General features: G+C 47.3%; 1 protein-coding gene across 2 annotated transcripts in view; it reads left to right on the forward strand.

The window, feature by feature from the left end:
• Window positions 1–15,534, forward strand: part of DOCK1 (dedicator of cytokinesis 1) — a 546,606-nt gene that overhangs the window by 170,056 nt on the left and 361,016 nt on the right. For both annotated transcript variants that reach the window (XM_043926662.1, XM_043926663.1), the window contains exons 24-25: window positions 11,536–11,606; window positions 14,342–14,448. In XM_043926662.1, the coding sequence (XP_043782597.1) occupies window positions 11,536–11,606; window positions 14,342–14,448 (178 nt within the window). The remainder of the gene's footprint in view (window positions 1–11,535; window positions 11,607–14,341; window positions 14,449–15,534) is intronic.

A 15,534-nucleotide genomic window follows, 5' to 3' on the forward strand; every position in this document is an offset into this window, starting at 1 on the left:
TTTGGTTCCCGTGAGTTTGCTTTAGATATAAGTGGAATCATACAGCCCTTGACTTTTTGTACTGGCTTATTTCACTTAGCATAATGTCCCTCAAGTTCATCTATGTAGTAGCGTGCATCAGAATCGCCTTTGTTTTTGAGGCTGACTTATGTTTCATGGTGTGTATCGGCACATTTTCTTTATTCATTCACCTGCTGATGGATGTTTGCATTGCTTCCACCTCTTGGCAGTTGTACATAAGGCTGCAGTGAGTAGAGATGTGTCTGTGTATCTTCCATACTCTGCTTCCATTTCTTTTGAATGAATACCCAGGATGAGATTGTTGGATCATATGGTAGTTCTCAAGAGTCTTCTCCAACACCACAATTCAAAAGCATCAGTTCTTACGTGCTCAGTCTTCTTTATGGTCCAGCTCTCATCGGTGCACGATTACTGGAAAAACCATAGCTTTGACTTTATGGACCTTTGTTGGCAAAGTGATGTCTCTAAAGATGTGTAAGGAGATCAAACCAGTCAATTCTAAAGGAAATCAACCCCAAATATTAACTGGGAAGGGATAATGCTGAAGCTGAAACTCCAATACTTTGGCCACCTGATACAAAGAGCTGACTCATTGGAAAAAACCCTGAAGCTGGGAAATATGGAGGGCAGGAGGAGAAGGGGGAAACAGAGCATTAGATGATTGGATGGCATCATCAACTCAATAGACATTAGTTTGAGCAAACTCTGGGAGATAATGAAGGACAGGGAAGCCTGGTATGCTGCAGTCTATGGAGTCTCAAACAAGTGGACATGACTTAGCATCTAAACAACAATATGGTAGCTCTAGTTTTAATTTTTTGAGAGCCTCCATACTGTTTTCCTTAACGGCTGTACCATTACCATTCCTATCAACAGTGCACAAGGGGTTCAGTGTGTTTGCCGATACCTGCTATTTTCGGTTTTTTGATAGTAGCCATTTTGATGGATGTGAGGTAACATCTCATTGAGGCTAATTTGCACTAATGGTTACTGGTGTTGACCATCATTTCATGACTATTAGCCACAGCAAATAGATTTTTAGGAGTAGGATCTTGCATTGGCTTCACTGCAGAATGCTTTCCTCAATAACTTTTTGGTTTGGACTGTGTGATGGTTAAACCTGAAACTGCTCCGTGAATCAGTCCTCTAGTGATTTCCTCTGACTGCTCACTTGTCATTCAGGATCGCATGAACCGACGCGTTGGCGTTCAAGATGGGGAATGCTATTTGAAAGACCAGAGTCTGCTTCAAGGAAGCGTGGTTACAAAGAGAAGAGGTATTTCTAGCTTTAAGACACAGAAGACGTAGGTAGTCTTGATTGAATGCGGTGTAAGGAACAGAAGCAGTCACTGCCGTTGTCTTTCTTTCTGTTCTGGATTCTTATGTGTCTAGCTGTAGCCCAGAGTGTCACATTCTTGAATCTCTCCAACGTGTTTCTATCATTTAACTACATGAAACCATGTCCAGTCATCTGCTCTGTTTAATTTATTCCCTATGAAAGATGCAAGCTCTGGTCCAGGGGCACCTCTTGGCCAAACTAGTCTAACTACACTTATCTGTATCCGGAAAGTTAAATTAAAAAAAAGAGCTCATGGTTTCACAACCCTGAGGAAGGAAAGTGTGGTCAGAATGGAATCAAATGGACAGAAAACACACTGAAACCAAAGTCCTAGAGAGAAAGAAATGAAACGCATAAAAAAACTTTTAAACAGCATGAAATGCTTACAAGTTTGCTAACTGCTTCGAAGCCTGATTCTTCTGAGCCTCTTTGGCTATGTCCCACATCTTCCAAAGATGGAACATTGAAGTCTGAGAGGAGAATTTGTGGACCATATATATTTTAACTTAAAACCTCCAAATGGAATCATTTTTATGCATATTCTGGAGAAATATGTAAATTAATAATTGCTTCATACATTATTCAAGAAAAACTTATTTTGTATCAACGATAGCTCTTGTAATCTTATATAAAGATATGCTAATGGGTTTAATTAAAATAATTATACTGAATAATGTAGCCTGAACTTTACCCGAAAATAGTGTCTATTAATCATCATCAGTAGTAATATTTTTAGACAGACATTTACAACGTTAAACCAATACTAGATGGAAAATACATTTTTTTTGTTTTGTTTTACAGTTTGGATTAAGTTGGCATTCTCATGAGATGCATGGCAATTAAATTTGCTTAGAGAAGAGTGTAAAAGGTAGTTTCTTAACCTGAGGTATTTCAGCAGTTAGCAGACTTTACACATTTCCTGCCGTGTCATAGTTCTTTTACGTGTTTCATTTCTCTCTCTCTAGGACTTCGGTTTCAGTGTGTTTTCCATCCGTTTGATTCAATTCTGACCGTACTTTGCTTCCTCAGAGTTGTGATACCATGAGTTCTTTTTTTTTTAACTTTAAATTATGCTTTATTGCCACCCTTCTCAGAGATGGTTCTCTCTTTTAAATCGTGTAATTAATTTGCAATGTTGTGTTAGTTTTAAGTGTACAGCATAGGGATTCAGTTACACACACACACACATGCATATATGTGTGTGTATATTCTGTCTCAGATTCCTTTCCATGTAGGTTATCATAAGACCCTGAGTGTAGTACCTTGTGCTATAAGCCCTTGCTGACCTGTTTTGTACAGAGTGGTGTGCTAGTCTGGAGCTCCTAAATTACTCCTCCCTCAGTCTCTTTGGTAATTACGCGTTTGCTTTCTATGAGTCTGTTTTTGTTTCCTAAGTACGTTCTTTTGTGTCAGGCTTCCCTAGTGGCTCAAGTGGTAAAGAATCTGCCTGCAAGGCAGGAGACCTGGCTTCAATCCCTGGGTCAGAAAGAGCCCCTGGAGATGGGAATGGCAACCCACTCTAGGATTCTTGCCTAGAGAATCCCCTAGTCAGAGGAGCCTGGTGGGCTACAGTCTGTGGGGTCACAAAGAGTCGGACGCGCCTGAGTGACTAACACTTTCACTTCCTTTTGCATCATTTTGGTTTAGATTCCACACATAAATGATAGCATGTGATACTTGACCTTCTGTGACCGACTGACTTCATTTGATGTGACCGTGTCCAGGCCCATTCATGTTGCTGCAGATGACATTACTTCATTTTCTTATTGATGAGTAATGTTCCATTGTGTATATGCACCATGTCCTCTTTATGCCTTCATCTGGTGATGGACATCTAGGTTGCTTCCACGTCTTGGCTATTGTGAGTAGTGCTTCAGTGAACAGTAGTGTGCATGTATCTTTCAGGTTAGAGTTTTTTATCTGTGTAAATGCCCAGGAATGGGATTCCTGGATCATACAGTAAGTCTGTGGATACCATAACTTCTTGACTGCCTGGATGTTACGTGAGGATGCTAATATTAAGAGGGACACTCAGCAACTTGCTTGTCTTTTAATGTAAGTGTTGCATGAAGAGGGACCCCTTCTAGGGCCCGAAACTGGGCTCTTGTCTAACACTTGGAAATAAATTGTCTGAGGAGACACATGTGCTGATAAAGCAAGAGATTTTATTGGGAAGGGGCTCCTGGGAGGAGAGGAGGAGAGTGAGGGAATCCAGGAGGACTGCTCCGCCACGTGGCTCACAGTCTCGGGTTTTATGGTGACGGGCTTCGTTTCCGGATCGTCTTTAGCCAGTCATTCTGACTCAGAGTCCTTCCTGATGGCGCCTGCCTTGTCCAGCCAAGATGGATGCTAGAGAGAAGGATTCTGGGAGGTGGTCGGACAGGTGGTGTCTCCTTTTAACCTTTCCTGAACTCTTCCGGTTGGTGGTGGCTTATTCGTTCCGTGTTCCTTACCAGGACCTCCTGTCGTGAAACACCTCATGCAGATGGTGACTATGGTGCCTGGGCGTTTCAGTCAGTGTGCTTCCCGGAACAGAAGTAGAAACAGTGTTGCCACTGGCCCCAGTTTTGTTCCTTGTCTCTCTCTGAGCCTTGCGGCCTTTCAGTCCCTGCTCAGCGGTGCGGGGAGCCCTATTCTGGGTTTTGGTGGTAATTAACAGTTTTACCTAAAGCCTTCACGTGCCCAAGTGTGCAGGCGATTCAAGTGTGTGCTCTCAGCGTGTCAGTGGGTCATTTTTTTCCCCCTGTGTTTGAGGCCCAAATACATTTAGAATTAGAGTCCCTCCTCGTGTGGACAGGTCAAGCCTTACCAAGTTCAAAGAGAAATGCCAGCCGGGGCTTAAGCTGCCATTTCCTTAATTTAGGTACATTTAAAGTCAAATCTGAAGGAATAAACTTCCTTAGAAAGCAAACATGGATAAGTCCAATGACGACTTAAAAAGCAGGAGATGAGTATGCAAAGCTGAAGACAGTGAATTCCTCTCCATTCCTCTCTTGTCTGGCCTCTGTGCCTGCTTAGACCTCATCCCAGGGGTGTGTTCGCCCAGGTTATGTGGTCCCCGGCTCATGCCCTCAGAGGACATGGAGGAAGAGACCCTCCTCCGAACTCAGCCCTGTGTCTTGGGCACGTCCCAGAGGCCCCGTCCCCTCCCCGCCCCTCACCTTCAGGGAACTGAGGTTGCCGCTCTGGTGGCCCACAGGGAACCTCGCCAGGGCCTGGGTGGGTTCCCGGCCTCTCCCCTTCTGTTCAAAACAGCCTTACCCATTCTGAGCAAGACCTTGTTTAAAGAAGAAACCGATTTACCAAAAGTGATACAAAGAAAACAACAGCAGTAAAGAGACCTCCCCAGTGCTCTGTATTCCTATTATCCTGACTGTCTCTGAGACTTGGCAAATGATTCTATACATTATTTACCACTTTAATCAGGACTTTATGAAGGCAAGTTTTCACTGAATGGAGAGTTTTACACATTGAAGACGTTGGTTTGGTTTTTTTTTTTTTTTGATGCGGACCATTTTATAAAGGTCTTTATTGAGTTTGTTAGACTGTTGCTTCTGTCTTATGTCTTGGTTTTTTAGGTCCTGATGCATGTGTGGGTCTTAGCTCCCCCAACTAGGGAGTGAACCCACATGCCCTGCCTTGGAAGGTGAAGTCTTAACCACTGGACGGCCAGGGAAGGCCCCGAGAAGGTTTGTGTGTTCACATTTGCACACAGCCACACGCTTTCTGGTCTTCACACCCAGCGGTGGCCCTGGCTGTCGTCTGTGAGCAGTGTTGATGAATTAGGGGTGTCCCATCATCTCTGCGGGGACCCACACTCTCCTGACTGTCTTTGGAGGCCACCCCGTTAACCACTATTAACCTGCCTCCTTTCCCACCGAGAGGTATCCAGAGAGCCTTCTTCCTGAGTCCACACAGTACGTGGCACAGGCAACAGCTTGGCCCAGAGCCCATGTCCTCGTCCAGGGTGGGGCCCCGGCTCCTGGGTGTTGGCCTCCTGCCTCCCTGTCCTGTCTGCACTGGGGACTTCTGTTTCTGGAGGCATCTTCTGCACGTGAGATTCCTCCCAGCTGCCTCCATCACAGGCAGGAGCCCCGCCTTGTCTGCCCAGAGCTCACATCTCAAGGGGCTCTTGAAGCTGCAGCCCCGCGCACTTGAAAGAGACCTGAATTCAGTGGAGCAGCTGGACTCCACCAAGGAGCCCAGAGCCTTTTTCTGCAGGCGCGAGCAGAAACCCAAACACTTAGAGATCTCGTCAAAGAACCAATATTAGAACTGGGCAAAGCAAAGCTGGCTGGGCCCTTAGTGAGAGTGGGCGATGGCATGTGCATCTTCAGGAGACCTAGGCTGCCTGGGGTGGCGGGGGGACCTCAGGGTTCGCCCTGCCTCTTCTAGCAGCTGGTCAGCCTGGAGGAGATACACTGAGGGTGTCAGCTGACATGGCCATTTCTGTGCGTGGAAAGCAGAGAGCTAGAGAGTCGAAGATGAAGGTGCTTCTGTGCAAACCTCTGTCAGTCAGCGGCTTGTGGCTCAGTGGTAAAGGATCTGCCTGCCAAAGCAGGAGACCCAAGAGACGGGGGTTCGACCCCTGGGTCAGGAAGATGCCTTGGAGAAGGAAATGGCAGCCCACGCCAGTATTCTCGCCTGGAGAATCCCATGGACAGTGGAGCCTGGGGGCTACAGTCTGTGGGGTCACAAAGAGTTGGACACGGCTGAGCAACTAAACAGCTGTCAGCCAGTGAGTCCTGGCGGTCCTACTGTGTCCAGGGCCCTCGGGTGGACACGGGGCCCTGGTCTGGGGGAGACAGACACACGGCCCATTGAGTAATGTTTCTGGATGCCTAACCTGGAATCCGTGTACCTTGGAGAAAATGATGGCTAAGCTAAGGACTGAGACGTCACCAAGGTGACTGTTTGGGGGCAGGGACAGGAGTGATGGGAACAGTGACCCCGGAAGAGGGAACAGCATGGACGCAGCTTCGGACCTAGCAGAGGGGCCCGGGGCAGGGGGGAGACTGGGAGAGGCTCCACGTGCTTGGGAGGGCCCTGCAGGTGGAGTTGGAGGCCGCCGACCAGGACAGCTTGGGAGGAGGTGGGGCCAGGGCCTTGGAGGCTGCTGGGCGGTCAGGAGCAGGGCAGTACCACCCACGGATGTCAGTTAGACTTGCCTCTTAGGAACGCGGCTCCAGCTGCGAGTGGGCCATGACCCTGAGGGGCTCAGAGTGCAGGCAGGAGCTCCCTTAGCAGGGGGTGGCTTCCTGACAGAGGGAGACAGAAGTGGCCTGGCCAGGGTGAGAGCTGTAAGAAGGGAGAAAGCAGTAAAGGCAGGTATGGGATCAGGAGGATCCGCCAGGCCCTGTGATTGGTCTGTTGTGGGGAAGACGGAGCAGGAGGCAGTGACCTGGGGGTTTCAGAGTGCAGCGCCCTGAGCCTGGAACAGCAGGGCATAGGGTGGGGTCTCATCTGAGGCAGGGGGTCTGCAGCATCTGTGAGGCTGCCCTGAAACCAGTGGCCACTGGTTGTATGTGTGTGTGTATGAGATGCTCAGGAGAGAGGTGACCCCAGAGATAGACGCTAGAAGTCAAGCTGGATGGAGGGGGTCCTCCTGGGGGGTATGTGGACAGAGGTGAAAACTCTAGAACAAGACAGCTAGGACACCCACCTTTAAGGGAGGGGCGGGGGACAGAGAAAAGTGGCTGCTCCGGGAGGTGAGGGGTCACCTGGGGGCAGGTGGGCCTGGTGTCCCTGGGGCCTGGGCAGGAATGGAGGGCAGGGCAGGGAGGTGCGGGGCGTGGGGCTCTCGGTGGTTTCAGGGTGGGCACATGTGTGATGGGAAGGGGCCGCTGGGGTGAGAACCGGGCCCCCTGGAGAGCGCAGGGCGGGAAACGCAGGCGGCCCTTGAGCAGACGGTGGGGTGGGGGCCCCTCCGTGGGGCTGGGTGCTGCCTCCCTTCGCCTGGAGGCATGGGCAGAGGTGGGCATCCCGGCAGGTTTGTTTTGGCTTGAGTGGTGGGCAGGGCCGCCAGTCCCGTTTTCTCCTGAGGGTTTTGGTTTCCCCTGAAGGCGGAGGTGAGCTGAGCCGGGAGGGGCTGGGATCCTGAGCTGGAGGAGAGAGGAGAGAGGCTGAAGTGGTCACCACAGCAAAGCGCAGGGTGGCGTGGAGCCCAGGACCACCAGAGATGGGGAGCTCGAGATGGGATGCAGAGGAGACGCCCCGCCTTCACATCGTCCCGCCTGCCCGTCCTTGTTGCGTTCTCCAGGACCGATGTGGGTTTGTGTCCCTCTCTGATCTCTGTAATCCTCACGAACTGTGAGACGGGACGTCCCTAGGATCCAGGGCACTCGGCAGGAGGCCCTGTTAACCAGGCTTTGGGGGTCACAGTGGGTATGGCCCTCCCTCTGTGGGCGTCGCTGTGACGTCAGGAGTGGAGCCCTCGGGAGCCTGGTTAACGTGGCGCCCAGCAGCCCTGGGCAGCCGAGGGTGGACCGCGAAGGCCCGTCCGGTTTGCTGCTGTCGGCCCTTGTGGCCTGGTATTTACCACCCGCTGCAGGCAGAGGCTGCTTCGTGGGGTTCAGGATGCCGATGGGTCCTTGCCCCCCGGGCCCCACAAACTAGACAAGGCAGCTTCAGGCCTGAGCGGTCAGCTCTGCAAGCGTTTATTATTAAATGTCACAGTAAATAGCTTTCAGTTTTTCAAAGCAACTCCGAGGTAGTTGAAGCAGAACTTCGGAAACAGGAATGAAATTGTTTCCATTTAAGGTTCTTTTCAGAAGTTGCCTCTCGAAGCAGAGCGTTTGGGATTCCTTGACCTGGTTCGCATTGAAGGACGGGGTTAGCCCCGGGGGAAAAGACACCAATAAGTCTGTTGTGCAGACTTTTTTTTTTTTTTACCAATTATTTATGTATTTGTATTTCATTTTTGGCTGTGTTGGGTGTGCGTTGCTATGCGGGGCTTTCTCTGATTGCTGCTTGTGGGGCTTCTCTTTCATTGCGGTGCACAAACACAGGCTTCTCATTGCAGCGGCTTCTCTTGTTGCAGAGCAGAGGATCGAGGGAACACAGGCTTCAGTAGTTGTAGCACTTGGGCTCAGTAGTTGCAGCTCCCAGGCTCTAGAACACAGGCTCAGCAGCTGAGGTGCACAGGCTTAGTTGCTCTGAGATGTGCGGGATTTTCCGGAGTAAAGCTTGAGCCGGTGTATCCTACATTGGCCGGTGGATTCTTGTCCACTGAGCCGCCAGGGAAGCCCTGGAGCGCAGACTGACAGGTAAACTCGGCTTCCCTGTCCTTGAGCATCTCGACTGTGGAGCACAGCGGCTTTCGCGGATGGTTTCACTCTGACCCTGGAGGTGGACACATTGGCTCCACAACCTGGCAAACGGCTTCACCTTCTCATCTGTGAAAGGCGTTGGCGGTAGACCTCTCTGGTTTGGCCATGCTGAGGGCTTATTGTCAGGAGAGGCAAGCTCCTAGAGAAGTGTCTGGCAGTTACAGAAAATTGACAGGTGACACCAGAGGAAACCTGAACTCATCTTCGAAGTTACTTGAATCTGACCGCTTAACTCTTGGACACCAGAGTGTTAAAAGGTCCAAGAGAGTCTCAGGCATTTTTCATGGCTGTGCCTCCAGTGACTATTGATTTAAAAATGTGAGGTATAGTTTGTACATAGCCACACAGGACAGCTCCCCCACCCCCTGCCTTCTTCTGTCCTTCCCTGGAGGTAAGCTCTCCCCCGGACTCCATCCCTGGGGAAGCCCCTGAGGTATGCTCCCTCCCTCTGGTTGTGCCTTTTCTAGAACGTTCTAAAAATGAAATCAGTTTGAAGCTTTGAGTTTGTCTTACATCTCAGAATGCATGTGAGGTTCATCCACATCATATGTAACAGCATCTTGGTATTTTTCATGATTGAGTAGTGTTCCGTTGTAGGGACTCACCTCTTGAGAACATTTAGGTTGTTTCTAGTTTTTGACAATTTCAAGTAATTGTAAACATTCAGATAGAAGGTTTTGTGTGAACCCGAGTTTGCATTTCCGTGGGGTCACACTCAGGGGTGCGATCGCTGGGCTGCGTGGGGAGTGTGTTCTCACACTTGCTGATCCAGTTTGCTTTCAGACCCGCAGCATCTGCAGAAACCTCGTGGTATGGTCAGACTCTTTTGTTCTATTTTATTTTGGCTGATTTAGCAATTCTAGTAGGTGTTAATGGTATCTCTTTGTGGTTTTAGTTTGCATTTCCTCGGTGACTAGTGAGTGAGTAGCTTGTCAGGTACCTATTTGTCATCCATGGGTCTCCTTTGTAAACAGTGTCTCTTCAAATCATTGGCCTATTTTGGGTGGAAGATTGCTTTCTTATTATTGAGTTTTAAGAATTCTTTGTATATGGTGGATATAAATCTTTATCAGATGTGTGATTTGCAGTTATCTTCTCCTAGTGTGTGGTTCATCTGTTGTTACCTCAGCAGAAGTTCTTTTGAAGAGCAGAAATTCTTTATTTTGATGACATATAATTGATTAATTTTTTTCTTTTATGGATTATGCTTTTGTTGTCATGTGAAAGAAATCTTTGCTTAGCCCAAATTCACAAGTATCTTCTTCCATTTTATAGTTTTTAGGATAGAAGATCTATGGATCTAAGTTCGATTGAAAGTGAATTTTTATATAGGGAGAGAGGTATGGAAGGAGTTTCATTTGGTGCTGGCGGAGGGAGCACCTTTGTCCCTTTGCTGCAAATCAGCTGACCATATATACTCAGGGTATTCTTTTTAAAATGTTTTTCTGCCTACTTGCCTTTGGACAACAATGCTGACAACTGTTTTTGGTAATAGGTGTGGCACTGTTCATCCAGTGCTCTTTTCAGTTAGATTCTGAGCTTTATTGCAGCCCCTGGAGATATTTGGATGAAAATTGTTTCCCTCCATTTCGTTAGGAAGGAGGGGCTCAGCCTGATAGAAGGAGTCCTCTAGAGTGACAGGCAGGGGTGGGGGGCAATCCCAGCCAGGGTCAGGACTCTAAAATTCCAGGACTTTTCCCCAACCAGCTATAAATGATGGGCACTGAGGCTCTGGCTTCCCACCAAACTGGAAATATTTTGTCCCCCACCAAACTGAATTTTAATTCTAGCTCAGCTCAGTACTAACTGTGAGATCAGGGGCAAAGTCATTAACATCCCTATTGTCAGTTACCTTGCCTTCCAACACAGCTAACTCCCTGTAGGATTTATGTTGAAATTAAAGATAAAATATATAAGGATTTAACACAGTGCAGGGGCTTCCCAGGTGGCTCAGTGGTAAAGATTCCACCTGCCAGTGCAGAAGAGATGGGTTCAGTCCCTGGGCCAAGAAGCTCCCCTGGAGGAGGAAATGGCAACCCGCCTGGAAAATCCCACGGACAGAGGAACCTGGCGGGCTGCAGTCCGTGTGGATGCATAGAGTCAGATACGACTTAATGACCAAAACAAGAGCAGCAGCATGGTGCAGGGCGTGTATTAGGGTCCATTGTTATTACCGTCAATTGGTTTTTGAAAGCATGGGTTTCCTAGAAGATACGGAATATAAATATGGGAGATAAAGTTACTAAAGAAGAAAATGATTCCAAGTTAAGAGACCTAGATATACAGGCAGTCATTTTTGGAATGGAACAAAGGCAATCACTGTAATTGTTGACAGGGTGAGGGCTGCAGTGAATCTGATGGCTTGAGGGCACAGGTATTCTTTTGCTATAACTTCCTTAGAGTTAAGGAGAAAATCACATAAAAGCTGATTAGAGCAGTATAGGCATTCATTGACAACCCACTCCAGTACTCTTGCTTGGAGAATTCTGTGGACAGAGGAGCCTGACTGGCTGCAGTCCATGGGGGTCGCAAATAGTCGGACGCAACTGAGCGACTAACTTTCAACTTCCACTTCTCAGGCATTCAGTAAGCAAGCAAAGAGTATTGGCGTTAGCTAACGCTGCTGTTATTATTATGTGTCAGGATAAACATATAACATCTCCCTTATTTGTGGATCAGAGGCTTTTTGTTACCCCCTCTATTTTTGTTGTGCTCAGCCATCAGCTTCTCATCTGGAAAGTGTTGCCTTCCTGATGTGCCTCTGGTTCTCCATAGTGATCACAACGTTGTATTCACATTTGCCAAACTGCATGATGCCCAACGTTCTTCTCTGTTCTTGGTTTGCAGGGGGCAGCGCTGAAATACTTGCCAACTATTGTCAACGATGTGAAATTGGTATTTGATCCCAAAGAGCTCAGGTAAGGAAGCAAGGAAGCACCCAGGGCGAAGGCTTCCCACATACCATGCTTGGCCTCCTTTAGTTCATGGGATGCCCAGGGTTCCGGCTCATGTCCACATAGGTCAGTGCCCTGGATCCTTCTGGAACATGTTCTAGCTCATTATGTCTTTATGTGAAAAAGGAATCATCTATCAACAGTCACAATATTTTCCTTAGAGGATTAATTTTAGCTTCATGCATAAATAATACAAATTTGGCATTTTGCACCCTTTAGAGTTGAAAATTCAATACGTGGTTCTTGGGTTTGGGTTTTGTTTTCAGCACCTAAACGTTTTGACACAGGAGATTTAATGTTCGTGTCTCACCTCCTCCGCACAGCTTCTCTCCAGGGGGTTCCTGACCGGGAGCAGTGAACTTTAGACAGAGGAGCCAGAGATTGTCAGTTCAGGTTATACTAAAACCAAAACCAAAGCAAACCAAACTCCAGGCAAGCTGGGCATTGGCTGTCAGACCTCAGAGTCAGGCTGGGGATGGAATCCTTCCTTTCCCCTTTCAGTGTTGCCGTCATCACTGTCTAAGCCCAGTCTCAGGTGTATACCGTGCAGACGTCACTGCATTTGGAAAACAGGTGTCGTGAGCAAGTGGGTACATGGGTCTGTGATCCCAGACATCACAGCACAGTCCTTGTCTGATCTTTGATTGGATTTTTTAAAAAAATTTATTTATTTATTTTAATTTGAGGCTAATTACTTTACAATATTGTGGTGGTTTTTGCCATACATTGACATGAATCAGCCATGGGTGTACATGTGTCCCCCATCCTGAGCCCCCCTCCCACCTCCCACCCATCCCATCCCTCAGGGTCATCCCAGTGCACCAGCCCTGAGCACCCTGTCTCATGCATCGAACCTGGACTGGCGATTTGATTTAACATTTGATACAGTAAACTTATCCCCAGGTGATGGCACCATTTGACGAGCCAGGAAAGCCTACCTAAATATTGATAAAGGGCCATGTGTCCCCTGGGTGGTTAAATGGAATGAAAAGCGGCCATCCTTCCTGTATTTTATGTCTACTGTAGGTCACTCCTGCCCTGGGAGTGAGGGGCGAGCGGCTCCTGGGGAGCTGCTCGCCTCGTGAATCACCTCGTGTCTGATGTGCCCGAGGATTTAGCGTCCTGCATGGACACATTTGTTTGCGGCCCCCGGGCACTGACAGTGCCAGTTCTAGCTTAACAGGTGCTCAATGAGAAAAGGAGGAACAAACAGGCCCTTGGGCACTGTGTCTGCCCGCTCGGGTCTCTGCGCGTCCGGCTGTCAGACAGTGGTTCAGGCAACAGCAGCCCCGGCGGGTCCCGAGGACTTGCTGAATGTCGGGTTCCTTCCCAGGTCTTCTGAATTAGAAATTGTGGTGGAGTCCAGCCATTTGGCTTCAAAGACCCCTCCAGGTGCTTCCAATGAATGCTCCTGTTTGAGAACCTCAGGTGTGTGGAAACAGGATGAACGGGGAGCTGAGGTTGGGTGGGCTGTGGCCTCACTCTGGGCCTGTCTTCCTGGGGCTCAAGGGCTAGGCCTTCACTCATTACAGGGGTGATGTCCGTGTTCACAGCTGGTGCATGTGCCTCGTGCCTGGAGACCACCCCCACCCTTCCCCAGGACCAGTGCCATCTGCTCTTGGGCCCTTGACTCTTTCTGCTCGCGTGGGTTCCTCTTCAATGACTTTGAAAATCGTGGATGTGTTTTTCCCTCTTTAGAAGATTGAGTCATGTTGTGATGATACAGAAGAAATCACAGAGGAGAATAGCTCAAAGTTATAATGATTCCATGATGATCTGGATCCTTCCGGTTATCTTTTGTGCGTGCACGTGCGCACACACAAACACACACACATACCCATGCACTCTAAATGCATTCAACATTACATTTTGTAGTTTACAATAGACTTCCTGCACTGAAGACATCTTGTTTTCCCACATCAGGAAGGAGACTTCTATACCATTACCGTAATCTAACGTCAGAACAGTTTCACCCCAGTAAGATTCCTCATGCCCGTGAAGAGTCACTGCCCACTCCCACTCCAGTGCTTGGCAACCACTAATCTTTCTGTATGTATAGGTTTGCCTTTTCTGGGCATTTCAGATAAATAAAGTCATACAATACATGGCCTTTTGTGACAGGCTTCTTTCACTTAGCGTAATGTGTTCAAGGTCTGTGAATGTCAGAAATTCCTTTTTTTTTAATGGGTGAAATGTTTATCCATTCATCAGTTGATGGACATCTGGGTTTTTCCATTTTTCACATGTAATAACGTTACTTTGATTCATGCACAGGACTCTGTGTGGAAATATATTTTCATTTCTTTTGCGTATACACCTAGAGATGGAAATGCTGGGTCCTATGGTAACTATGGTAACATTTTCAGGAACTGCCAGACAGTATTCCAAAGTGGCTGCGCTATGTTGCATTCCCACCAGCATGGTATGAGGGTCCTGGTTCCTTCACATCCTGGCCAACACTTGGTATTGGTGGTCTTTTGAATTATGGCCATTTTAGTGGGTGTGAAATGAAAAATAACATCATAAAGCATCATTCTTTTGGGTGAGATTTTGGTCCATATTATATAATGGGCCTCATTCAACATTCTGGTGGCATTTAATGACCATTCAGTGAGCTTACGTCTCAGTACGGTCTTGTATTCTGTTGGGTCATTTTGTAGTATATCCTTCAACTCTCTCTTGGGTTTTTCCTTTTACAGCAAAATGTTTACTGATTTCATCCTAAATGTTCCCGTGGGTTTGCTGACCATTCAGAAGCTGTATTGCTTGATTGAAATAATTCACAGTGACCTCTTCACACAGCATGGTGAGTGAAACCCTGAGAATCACTAAATTGTCACATTAATCACTGTCGGGAGACCTTGACCCTTCTGAATTCTCTCTTTGTCAAAAGGAGTGGGGAGGTTGCCCCCAATTAAAACAGCTCCGTTACAAGAAAGGAAGATTTAGCCCTTGCCAGAGAATGGTAATTGACATCTACTGTAGGTAACAGATCATTGAGAAATGAAGGCCAATCCTCGTAGTTTGGAATTTAGGTGTATACCAAGGCCCTCGGATAATCAGCATACATTGTAGCCTTTAAGATGTGTGATTATCTATCCTGGGGAGGCAATCACTGACTTCCATTGAGATGATTGTAATGAAAAGTTTCAAATTTTCTTTCAGCATCAAAGTAGTGGTTCTGTCTTAGCCTGAACTTAGCATTTTGTGACAGGGCTTCCTCAAACCCTGTGCAAAGGAGAAAGAATTTGAATGATTCCTCAACTCATTTATCCTGAGGACACTTTATGTTTCCACATGTTATCTCCCTACCCTTTTTTATTAATCACTTTCTTTCTGTTTGGAGAGATTGAATTAATATTTTACACTTGTCAAGAAGTTTTATTGAAAGCTTAAGACCTTTGCATAATCCCACGGCCTTCCTCATTTATTGGAGGGAGATGGGAAGACTGTTGAATGACATTCTGATGGAACGGCATACATTTTTTCTGTTCCATTTCTGTCCAGCTGTTTGGCTTTCTCTTTCATTTTCTTCTGTCCTCATGTGTGGCATTGTTTCCGAGATGGAGTAGCTCAGTTCCCTGTGGAGAACTCAGTGTGTGTCTGGTTAATCCTCTGTACCATCTGGACTACTGGACCCTATGCTTTTAATCTTATTTCTTGATTTAACTTTATACAATTCCCTGTAGTCTATACTTATAGCTAAGGCTTAGGTTAAGAGGAAATGTTAAAAACTTCATCTGAGTGGGAATGTTTTTCTGCAGAAAGCACATGAAACCAAGAAGTGAGTGGCTTTCTGCAGCCCTCCCAAACGTCGTTCTCTTTCTATTTGTCGCTTTTGCATAAAAGAAAGTCAACTCTCACCATTGCTTGCGACTCAAAGCTCACACAT

This window comes from Cervus elaphus, chromosome 15 (assembly GCF_910594005.1).
Source record: "Cervus elaphus chromosome 15, mCerEla1.1, whole genome shotgun sequence".
NCBI classification, from domain to species: Eukaryota; Metazoa; Chordata; class Mammalia; order Artiodactyla; family Cervidae; genus Cervus; species Cervus elaphus.